The sequence below is a fragment of the Lipotes vexillifer genome, unplaced genomic scaffold (genome assembly GCF_000442215.2).
Source record: "Lipotes vexillifer unplaced genomic scaffold, Lipotes_vexillifer_v1.1 scaffold1467, whole genome shotgun sequence".
Taxonomy (NCBI): Eukaryota; Metazoa; Chordata; class Mammalia; order Artiodactyla; family Lipotidae; genus Lipotes; species Lipotes vexillifer.
In genome coordinates this window covers 115,457-127,622 of record NW_006783896.1, presented here as the reverse complement: position 1 = coordinate 127,622, position 12,166 = coordinate 115,457, and the positions used below count along the sequence as shown (strand labels likewise).

General features: G+C 38.8%; 1 protein-coding gene across 1 annotated transcript in view; it reads right to left on the bottom strand.

The window, feature by feature from the left end:
* Window positions 1–5,161: 5,161 nt before the first annotated feature.
* The window catches only part of TRPM1 (transient receptor potential cation channel subfamily M member 1), a 103,993-nt gene continuing 96,988 nt past the window's right edge, over window positions 5,162–12,166 (bottom strand). The window contains exon 28 of the mRNA XM_007456426.1: window positions 5,162–6,422. Coding sequence (XP_007456488.1) covers window positions 5,162–6,422 — 1,261 coding nt within the window. The remainder of the gene's footprint in view (window positions 6,423–12,166) is intronic.

Below are 12,166 nucleotides of genomic sequence, written 5' to 3'. Positions count from 1 at the left end.
GAGACATGAATGAATTATGTAAATCAGAATTAGGAATATTTGGAATTAAATGAACAAATTCAGAAGAGAATTAGAAATAAGAGAAAGAATTATTTCAGAAATGAAGACTAAACCAAAAGAAACCCAAGGGTGAATAAACACAATTTGTTATGCCTTAAGAGAAGCAGAAGGTAAAAAGGAGAAAAAAATTTTCAAAAATCAATAAAGAGAGATTAAAAAAGGTTAGCGAGAAAGTGGCAAATATTGAGGATAAGCAAAGGAGATCCAGCCCTTGAAGAAACAGTAAGAGCCTTTGTGGAAAAAGCAGGGGAGGAGATAAGGAGACAGAGGAGATACTGCAAACTATATTCAAGAGAACTTCCTTGAAATTAAAAAAAAAAAAGAGCTTTGAAACTATGCATTGAAAGAACACACTGCAGATGAGAACGTCAATCCAGAATTACCAACACTAAGACATACTCTTGTAAAACTATTGGAATTTAAAGAAAAAATAATGAAAATTTCTTTGGGTATCTAGACAAAAAGAACAAATGACTTCTAGGTGAAAAAAAATTAGATTATCATCAGACCTTTTGGAAACAATCCTTTATGTCAGAAGAAAATGGAGTAACAGGAATTCCCTGGCGGTCCAGTGGTAAGGGCTCGGCGCTCTCACTGCCAGGGGCCTGGGTTCGATCCCTAGTTGGGGAGCTAAGATCCCACAAGCTGTGCAGCATGGCCAGAACAAAAAAGAAAAAAAGAAAATGGAGTAACATATTTAAGGTACTCAAGGAAAGAAAATGTAAAAGGATAATAATTGCAATGGATTGAAACATATCACATGTTTCAATTCATGTGATCATAATGGTGTGTATATATATATATATATATATATATATACACATATATTTAAAAATCTATCAGTCACCTTTGGAAGATGATAAAAGCCAATTCATTATCTTGAAACCTGGCAAATAAATGGGAAAAGTCAATCATTATCCCTGCTGTACAGTATGAACTATACCACTGTGTAATCAAATAGTAGGTGAAAGGAATCATCTCTTTATAAAGTATTCTAAATAATAAAAGAAAAAGAAATAATAGGATTCGAGTATTACAATTTTCAACCTCCTATGAATGAAGGGATCCAGATATTGAGTATGAACAGCTGCTGACATCACAAAAAGAGAGGCAAGTAGACATAGATGTGCCTCATGATGAAAGAAGCAACAACACCCAAGTAGCCTTGCCATCAGGATCGAACCTAAGCCTGAACAAGCCTCTGAATGCTCCTGCCAACTTGCAGGCAGAGTGGAACACATCTAACTGCATATGACTGTTCAACCAGTAAAATTTAGGCTGTGGGAAACTTTGCAAGTCAAATGACCCACGTTCTTCAACAGATGAACTATATAAGAAGGAGAAACAGATAGAAGGGGAATCAGCAAATTAAAAAACAAAAAAGAGGGATGCTTAACTATAGTGCTAAGGAACATTCAGGTGATAGAGCTATAATGAAATGCAAGTGTGGGGATTTTAAAGCATGTCTGCAAAATTTTCAACATGCCTCGCAAATATGACCCGCTTCCTTGAGTCTGGGCTGGCCTTACTGACTCACCTGTGACCAAGAGAATGCAGTGGAAGCGAGGTCATAAAAAACAATATTTCTGCCTTGCTCACTGGGACATTCACTTTTGGAACCCTGAACTGATTCCTATGAGGCTGCCGTACTGTGAGGAAGCCCAGGGCACACGGAAAGGTGATGCACAGGTGCTCTGGTGGATGGACTCTAGCTGAGATTTAGATCCCCGCTGACAGCCAGGATCAACTCCCAGACCTGTGAGGGAAGGTGCTTCTGGATGATTCCAGCCTCCAGACACTAAGTCTTCCCAGCTCAAACACTGTGGAGCAGAGACACTGATGTGCCGTAGCCAGTTTGTACTGGTTCACAGCAGCAAATTGTTAGTATTTTCCCCCAAATCCACATTCAGTGACGTCACACGAGTAGCTTGATGTTGGCCAGGGTAGGAATTTACACACTTTGGAAATCAGCAGACACTACAAATCAGGAACATTCCTGCTATGCCTTGTCTGAATTCCTGACCCACAGGATCCATGAGCATAATAAAATAGGTGTTTCAAGCCACCCAGTTTTGGAGTCATTGTTTTACAGCAAGGAAGTGGTTTACTATAAAAGGAGAGTGGTTATTTTTGTGAGGAGGAAGGTGGTTGATACAGGAACTTTTGGAACTTCTGGGGTGGCTGGCAAATTCTATGAAAACGGGTAGTGGTTATAAAGGATGTCCATCTGACAATAATTAAGACATATATTTGTTTCGTGTGATTTTCTGTATCTTTTATAATAAAAATTATCTTTAAAATTGTCTGCTTTTTTATGTAGGAGATAGACAATAATTTCATTTCTCTTTATTTCCAATTTATATCCAGTAAAATGCATTTTTGATATGCAATAACTATATGACAACATTAACAGTTTAATTTTTAAATTTTGAAACCTAAATTATGGAAACATGTAGAAGCCTCGTGGTGATGCAGTTGTATGTATAGAAAGTAGGCAATCATACAGTCTCAAAGGAGAGAGTCACCTATAATGAGGTCTTTTGATAGTTCAATTCTTAATTCCCCTTGATAGAAATTTAAAAATGAGTTTTTAAACTTTATATCAAATATCACATCATAACTCATTTATGAGTGTGACAGAATTTACGGGATATAAGAATTAAAGCCCTCATTATGTTTCTTATTAGGTTTTACATAGAACAGAAATGTAATTCTAATTTACTAAGACAGTTCTATGCGAAATGATTTTTTAATAATTTTTATTTTTTTGTTGATGTATAGTTGGCTTACAATGTTTCAGATGAATAGCAAAGTGATTCGGTTATACATATATACATCTATTTTCTTCAGATTCTTTTCCATTATAGGATATTACAAGATATTAAGTATAGTTCCCTGTGCTATACAGTAAGTCCTTGTTGTTTATCTATTTTATGTATAGTAGTGTGTATCTCTTAATCCCAAATTCCAAATTTATCCCTCCAGCCCCTTTGGCTTCCATAAGTTTGTTTTCAGTGTCTGTGAGTCTATTTCTGTTTTGTAAATAAGTTCATTTGTATCATTTTTTAAGATTCTACCTATAAGTGATATCATATGGTATTTGTCTTTGCCTGTCTAACTTACTTCACTTAGTATGATAATCTCTAGGTCTATCCATGTTGCTGAAAATGGCATTATTTCATTCTTTTTATGGCTAATATTCCATTGTATAAATATACCACATCTTCTTTATCCATTCGTCTATCGATGGACATTTAGGTTACATCCACGTCTTGGCTATTGTAAATAGTGCTGTTATGAACACTGGGGTGTGTGTATCTTTTCAAATTATGGTTTTCTCTGGATATATGCCCAGGAAGGAGTCTCCATACTGTTCTCCATAGTGGCTGTGCCATTTTATATTCTCACCAACAGTCTATGCTAAGTGCTTTGAACATGTGCAGTGTTTCTATTTTAATGTATTAGATACTGCTAGATTTGATCAGATTGGATATTAGTCCTTAATATTCAGTTTTCCATATTTAGCAAAATTGGAATGATATTGGAATAATAGCAATATAATAATAAGCAGTCTGGCTTAGTGCCCTGCATAATAGGCCCTTAATATTTGAGTCGAACAGAGTTGGTAGAGCACATAAATAGCTATATTGTATGATTCAGGGTGTGCAAGAAAAGTCCCTGCCATAGGTTCTGAAATTCCACCATTAGAATGTACACATTCTGGGTCTGTAAGATAAATACCTTAAGAAAAAAAACCACATCCCTTTCAACCAACACTTCTACAGGAAACTCAGTGAGACTTCTGGGAATAAACTCAGGCCCCACACCTGAGGCAAGGTGGGAGTGACCTAGAAAAGGGGCCTGTGTAATGAGCGGACAGGTGGAGAATTCCAAACAAAAGCTTTGCCTTCTTCAGACCTGCTCTCTTGAGCTGTCAGAGGTTCTCCAGCTTGTTCTGAGAAAACTTTTTTTAGGCTGTGGCAAAGGGCTGCAAGTTTTCTTGGCACCCAAAGCAGAGATTTAGGAATGAGGTCAAATGGAATGGGTTTATCCTTGGGTCAAATAACACAGGTAGCAGGATTGATTAAATAGTCTCAAATCCAGCTCAGTTCAGGGATTCTCATCTGGCTATTAAACTCTCAAGTCTCCTGAGGTCTCTGATTAGTACCTTTGGCATAACTGCAGTGAATTAATCTCTCTCTCTCTCTCTCCTCCCCCTGCCCCTTGCCAGTTTATGGCGATGCTGTGTCTTTGAACTTACAGGTTGAAGCACACCTTGTGTTTTTAGCCATGAATCGTCTTTGTAGCTCTTGAGAATTCCCACCTTGAACACGTATGTATCCTTTAGGTTTTAGCCACAGCTTTACACAAACCATTGTGTAGACAGAAGTACAATTAATTTGTGTTTGCCATCAAGGACTAGATGACAACAGGAAAATTCATGTGGGATACTTTATTTTTACACATTAACAAAACTCTTGGTCACCCTACCCTATTACAGTGTGACCTTTGATATAATCGTGGCCTTTTTTTTCCATCGTGTAATTTTAAAACATAAAGCATTAAAACATAAAATAAACAGAAACCCATAGAGAACATATGATGTTTACTTCCCCTTTCCAATTCTCACTTCTTGCACCTCACAGTTTTATTGTTCTTTTCCCCCACCCCTCCTTTTTTTTTTTCATGTTTGCTTTGTCTTTCATTTCCCTTTCTTACATAGTTGCTTACTCCCTTAAGTAACCTACTGGTGTCACCCAAAGGCATTTCTTTGGCTATTCGGTTGCCCCCAGAAACAAAGAGATCGTAGGATCCTGTATACTGATGAAGCAATTTATCGTGACTGGAGCATTATCACTTTCATTGATCCTACTCCAACTAAAAAAGCTAAGTTTACTAACATATGCTAACAAAACATTACTTTAAGTTTAGTGCATTACATTTTTAAATTGTAATGCACTAAAATTAAACTCTAAATTTTAAATAAGTCCAAATTGTCAAACGTTTTTAATGAAAATGATTTCAGAAATGGATGATGTTTAGATGACCAAGATGGGACTCATCAGTTGTTCTGAATGAAAAATCAAAGAAACAAAACTCATTAGCACTCAGTTTCTGAGGAATTTTTCTCTCGCTTAACTTTCAGGTCTTCCGTTGTAATTCTGGACCCAACTGCTAAGTTACTTACACTGCTGGCATGTCTAGATCTGTCTAAGGTGCCCTGAATGGGTTTAGCATTCCTAGGATGGCCATGTAAACTTTTTGACCTTAAAGATGGGAATCCCAAAGTTTGGTGTGTTTTCACGGACAGTAAGTTTTCCTTGTCAGTTCTGTCAGTAACAGCTAGTGACAAACGGGAGATCTGAGGGCCTGTTTCAGAAACACAGTTTTCATATTCGGTGTCTGTGAAATGCCCTTGATGCTCAGCCTGCACTGCCGTTTCAGACCCAAAGGAAGGGATATCCGTGCTCTGAGAACGCATAATCTTTTGAACTTGATACCTCCATTCTGTGGTCCATCGCTGAACCGTGGAGGGGCATGTTTGGTCCCCAGCTGCACTCCACTTGTTAACCCCGCCGACCAGCTTTCTTCCCCGGGAATATACAAAGCTTCTGGACTTCATTGCTTTACAAGCACTGAACGTCTCATCAGGGTAATAACGGGTCACTTTTGTTTCTTCCAGGGGATAAGAAATGGTGCCTTCTATCTTTGTTGTTTCCACTGTTAGCTGAGTGCTTTGAAAATCCGACTTGTTCTGTCCGTGCGTAACATCTGTTTGACTGAAACTTGGGGAGCTCATTTCTCCTCTCTTAGAGTCTGCCTGCCTTTCATTGTCTTCAGCTGAAATCCCAACATCTGGACCTAATTTCGGCTCTGAGGTGCTCTTCACGTTGTCAGATGCAAGTCGATCGCCGTCTGGGGATGCTGGCGTACTCGTGCTGGGTGGCAGGCGAAGGCTGCCCTGACGCTCTGGGACCAGGTGTGTTCTTTGGTCCTTCTCTTCCTTCACATGGAAGGAACCAACTTTTTTCCTGACCCCCGTCCCTGGTGGCATGCAGAGGGAAGTATCCTCATACAACAACTCCTCCCCATTGAAAAGATACCTGTACATGCTGTAGCCATCGGCACTGTTGATGCTGCTTTGCCTTAGAAGGTACGTTGCATCGCATTCAGAAGAAGCCCGGGACTGGGTCTGCATCAGGTCGGACTTGTCGATTCCTGCGAGGTTTTCCAGCGCATTCACCATTCTGCTAGATAGTTCTTCCAGTTGGGAAAGGCGAAGGTCAACAGTCTGCAGGGAAGTTTTCATAAAGTTTTCTCTTTCGTTGATTTCTTCCAACCTCATGGACATATTTTCAACTCTGGCGGATACAAAGGGATAGGTTTATTACACTGAGATGAACTAAGGATTAAAACCAAAAATATAATGTTATTGTTGCTGTATGATTTTGCAGGCTTTTGGGAATCATGGGCTGATTCGGGCATATTTTTAAACTTCACAATCTCCTAATATAGCTACTGAAAATTACAGTGAGGAGCATCAGAAAATAATAGAAATATGGTTAACGCATATGGTGCTATTTACTGTTCATTGCTCTAAATGCCTTATGTATTCATTAATACGTACTCACTGAGGCCCTATTCTAGGCTTGTTTAACCCTCACAACAGACCTATGAAGAAGGCACTATTATCACCATCCCCATTTTACAGATGAGGAAATCAAGTCACGGAGGGGGTAAGTAATTTGCCTACGGACGCACAGCTGGCAAAGAGTGTGGCACCAGCAGGGGCACCAGCTCTGGTCTCTCATCTGGTACATCACATTGCCTCTGATGATAAAGGGAGACACTACAGTTAGGTTTTTGAGTTTTGAGTATAGCTGTTAGCAATAATGGTTATCATGACAAAATAAATACAATAACATCCTTATTTGAAGTTCAGGGAATTTGGAAAATGAATTTTTAATAAGTTCAGATTCATTGCTAATTATTAGAGAAATGCAAATCAAAACTATAGTGAGATAGCATCTCATGCCAGTCAGAATGCCTATCATCAAAAAATATACAAACAATAAATGCTGGAGAGTGTGTGGAGAAACGGGAACCCTCCTACACTCTTGGTGGGAATGTAAATTGGTGCAGCCACTATGGAAAACAGTATGGAGGGTCCTCAAAAAACTAAAAGTAGAGTTGCCATATGATCCAGCAATCCCACTCCTGGGCATGTATCCAGGGAAAACTGTATTTTGAAAGGACCCCTATGTTCACAGCAGCACTATTCACAATAGCCAAGACATGGAAGCAACCTAAATGTCCACCAAGAGAGGAATGGATAAAGAAGATGTGGTGTATATATATATATACAATGGAACATTACTCAGCCATGAAAATAATGAAATAAGCCCATTTACAGCAACATGGATGGATCTACAGAATATCATAACTAAGTTAAGTAAATCAGACTGAGAAAGACGAATACCGTATGATACCACTTATATGTGGAATCTAATTATGACACAAATGAACTTATCTATGAAAGAGAAGCAGACCAACAGACATAGGGAACAGACTTGTGGTTGCCAAAGGGGAGGGAGGGTGGGGGAGGGATGGATTGCGAGTTTGGGATTAGCAGATGCAAACTGTTATATATAGGATGGATAAACAAGGTCCTACTATATAGCACAGGGAACTACATCCAATATCCTGGATAAACCATAATGGAAAAGAATATATATAATTGAATCAATTTGCTGTAAGAAGAAATTAACACAACATTGTAAATCAACTATACTTCAATGAAATAAATTTTAAAAAAGACAAAAAATTAAGTTCAGATTATCAGATGGTTTGCTTCAGGGACAAGAGGTCATTAAATCATCTGAAGAATACCAGTAACTTTAAGTTGTTTTCTATATTTAATAATTGGTATTCCCTTATGAGGTTGTAAGAAAGAAAGATCATGACAGATTATAAATATCTGCTGTTAGATTTTTTTAACTCCTAGAAGATCAGGCAATAGCCTATGAAACCATAATGTTTCCTGAACTAAAACCTGCTGGTGTAGACTATATTTTATATTTCAGGAATACATACAGTATGAATTCTTTCCATCGGCTTATGAAATTTAACTCTAAAAGGCAGCAAGTTATGCCCAGGACCTGGGACTACCTTCTAAAAGTTGAATTTGTCCTGGGGTAGCCAGGCAGAGGGGATCCTGGCTCCCACTGAGAGCCGCTGGACCCTCTGCACCTGGCAGTGTGGTGGTCTGTTCACAAGCTCATCCAGTGGGTGAAGGCAAACACTTTGTACTTTTGTTATCTGTTGATTCTTGCCCACCTTTTATCTTTCTGTGGAAATGTATAGGCAGACTTTAGGGTCACCCAGTTTGCTTCGAGTCTGTGTCTAATATGGCTTTGCTACCTTCTCTGCATAACCTTCTAAATTCCCTCACCTGCGCTTGCTTTCCTCTCCTCTACTTCCTGATTACCTGCTGCTCTTCTTGCACCGTTTCCGCCCTCCGCCCGACTGCATCTCCTGTGCTCTCCCCACTCTGCTGCTTCTGCAGCTACCTTGTCCTACATTCTCCCAGAACTGCTTTTGCACATGTTATACTTCTGTTGGCCACATTGACAGCTGCACTCCGTTGTGTGGGAGGGTCCTTGGCTTCCATTCTTAACCCTTTCCATGGGGAGAGGACTATTTTTATGTCCCTTAGGAAACCACATCATCTGATCAGGAAGGGTCTGGCTTCCTGGAATTTTGCCACCAGGAGGACCAACTTCACCAAATTCACCATGTATGAGGAGACGTGACTTCCTTCTTTAAAAGCTTCCCTACTGGGATTAACAGATACACACTACTGTATTTAAAATAGATAATCAACATGGACCTACTGTATAGCACAGGGAACACTACTCAATATTTTGTAATAAGCTATAAGGGAAAACATATATATGTGTACATATAACTGAATCGCTTTGCTATATACCTGAAACCAACACAACATTGTGTTAGTTTGTAAGTTAACTATACATAGTTATATACTATAGTATATAGTATAGTCATATACTATAACTATATATATTTTAAAAAACTATATATATATATATAAAAAAATAGCTTCCCTACCACAGGGAACGCGACAACAGGTTCTAAGTGTTCCCTGTCCTGTATTTCAGGGACCATCAGAAGAACTTTGCATTCTTAATTTTCCATGACTTCAAGTCCAACTTGGTTTTCTCTGTTAAATGTCATGTCTCCTTGCTCACTTCAAATCTACTGCCCCAAGGATTCATTCCTTTTGTGTTAAAAACCGCATTGCCTCTGGAACAAACTTGAAATCCTTTAACAAACACAACATTTAGAGATTAAAGCAGCTGTGCAAACTTTTAAAAATAAATAAGCTGGTAAATATAGATACGTATCTTTCCTCTCAAATCTTTTATCATTCTCTGCCTATTTTTTTCCCTGTGTGACCTAATCCAGATAACAGCATTGCTGGCCACTCACACAGAAAAAGGAAACCTCAAACTCATCTGATTCTGTCTCCTTTACACCTCCCTAACCTCCCTCCCCGCTGCGTTGAATAGGTTTTCAAGGTCTGTGTAGGACCCCTCTTTAGGTGTCCCGTAAATGTCCCATCCCTACTGCCACCCCCTTAGTTTGAAGCTGTGGAGGAAACAAAGCTTCACGATGTGGTTTAGTTTAAGAAAAATTGTCAGATGCTATTTCAAGCTCTTCGTAAACAGCAACCAGGTGGAGACAGCACATTTTAGACAGCTATGCCAAATCAAGGGAAGTATTGAGTTTCTAGAGTATGTGTGAAAGAAGGAAGAAAAAAAAAACTGAGGTGAAGTTCACTTCGATCTGGAATGCTTAACAAAAAGGATGCACAAGGAACTATCTCCCATGTCAGCCTTGTTCTGTGACTTCCCACAATGACTTAGACATGTTTCACAAACCTTGACATGACATCCATAGATGGAAATCCAAGGAGAGATTTCCATTTCAGATGGGGAAAGAGAGGCTCTGTAGGAAACAATTTGACAAGAGCCCCATACCTATTGACACAGTGAATGGCAGGAAAACATATAAGAGAAATTTATCATTTATGACAGAGCTCATAGTGAGATATGAGCTTTCCTAACTTGCGACATCTTTTTTTTTTTTATAAATTTATTTTTTATTTTTGGCTGCATTGGGTCAAAGCTGCTGCTCATGGGCTTTCTGTAGTTGCGGTGGGTGGGGGCTACTCTTCGTTGTGGTGTGCAGGCTTCTTATTGCAGTGGCTTCTCTTGTTGCGGAGCACGGGCTCTAGGCGCATAGGCTTCAGTAGTTGTGGCTCACGGGCTCTAGAGCACAGGCTCAGTAGTTGTGGCACACAGGCTTAGTTGCTGCACGGCATGTGGGATCTTCCCAGACCAGGGCTTAAACCCCTGTCCCCTGCATTGGCAGGTGGATACTTAACCACTGCGCCACCAGGGAGGTCCCTAACTTGTGACATCTTAATTCTGCTTTCCTTTAGGCACAGAATGAAATAATTTTTCAGCACAGAACAAAAAACTGTTCTAGGTCCAAAGTGATTTGTTTGGCTTTCCCATTAAATAAAGTTGATTTCCTCTAAACGACATATTTCTAATACGTCATATTTCTAACATCATGTTTTCTTTTTAAAACTGTCATACAGTAAATTGACTATTTTTTCTTTTGGTGTGCAGCTCTATGGATATTAACACGTATAAATTTCTATAACCAATGTCATGATCAGGATCCAGAGTAATTCTACCACCCCTCAAAACTCCCTTGTGCTAAATCTTTGTTGTCACACCCTCCCCTACCCTTAATCCTAGCAACCACTGATCAGTTCTTCAACCCTATAGTTTTATATTTCTGAGAATGTCAAATAAAGAGAATCATAAAGTAGGTAACTTTTTGAGACTGGCTTCTTTCTGCATAATGTCTTTGACATTCACGCAAGTTGTTGCATGTGTTGTTTGTTCCTTTTCATCGCTGAGTAGTATCACATGATATGGACGAACACTTAGGTTGTTTCTATATCTTGGATCTTGTGAATAATGCTGCAATAAACATGGGGTGTATATGTCTCTTTGGTAACCTGTTTCATTTCCTTTGGATAAATACCCAGAAGTGGGATTGCTAGATTGTAGGGTAGCTCTATCTTTAATTTTTTGAGGAAACTCCATACTGATTCCCAGAGTGGCTGAACCAATAAGTTTTCATTTCTCTGGGATAAATACCTAGGAGTGGTTCATATGATGAGCGTTTGTTTAACTTTGTAAGAAACTGCCAAATAAATGCTGGAGAGGTTGTGGAGAAAAGGGAACCCTCCTACATTGTTGGTGGGAATATAAACTGGTGCAGCCACTATGGAAAACAGTATGGAGGGTCCTCAAAAAACTAAAAGTAGAACTACCATATGACCCAGCATCCCACTCCTAAGCATATATCTGGAGAAAAATATAATTCAGAAGGATACATGCACCCCAGTGTTCATAGCAGCACTATTCACAATAGCCAAGACATGGAAGCAGCCTAAGTGTCCATCGACAGATGAATGGATAAAGAAGATGTGGTACATATATACAATGGAATATTACTCAGCCATAAAAAAGAATGAAATCATGCCAATTGCAGCAACATGGATGGACCTAGAGATTATGATACTAAGTGAAGTAAATCAGACAGAGAAAGACAAATATCACATGACATCACTTATATGTGGAATCTAAAATATGACACAAATGAACCTATCTATGAAACAGAAACAGACTCACAGACATAGAAAACAGACTTGTAGTTGCCAAAGCGGGGGGTGTGGGGGAGGGATGGATTGGGAGTTTGGGATTAGCAGATGCAAACTATAATATTACATATAGAATGGATAAGCACCAAGGTCTTACTGTATAGTGCAGGGAACTATATTCAATATCCTGAGATAAACCATACTGGAAAAGAATATAAAAAAAGAATGTGTGTATATATATATATATATGAGTCTCTTTGCTGTACAGCAGAAATTAACACAACATTGTAAATCAATTAGACTTCAATAAAAAAAAAAAGAAACTAAAAAAAAAAAAAAAAA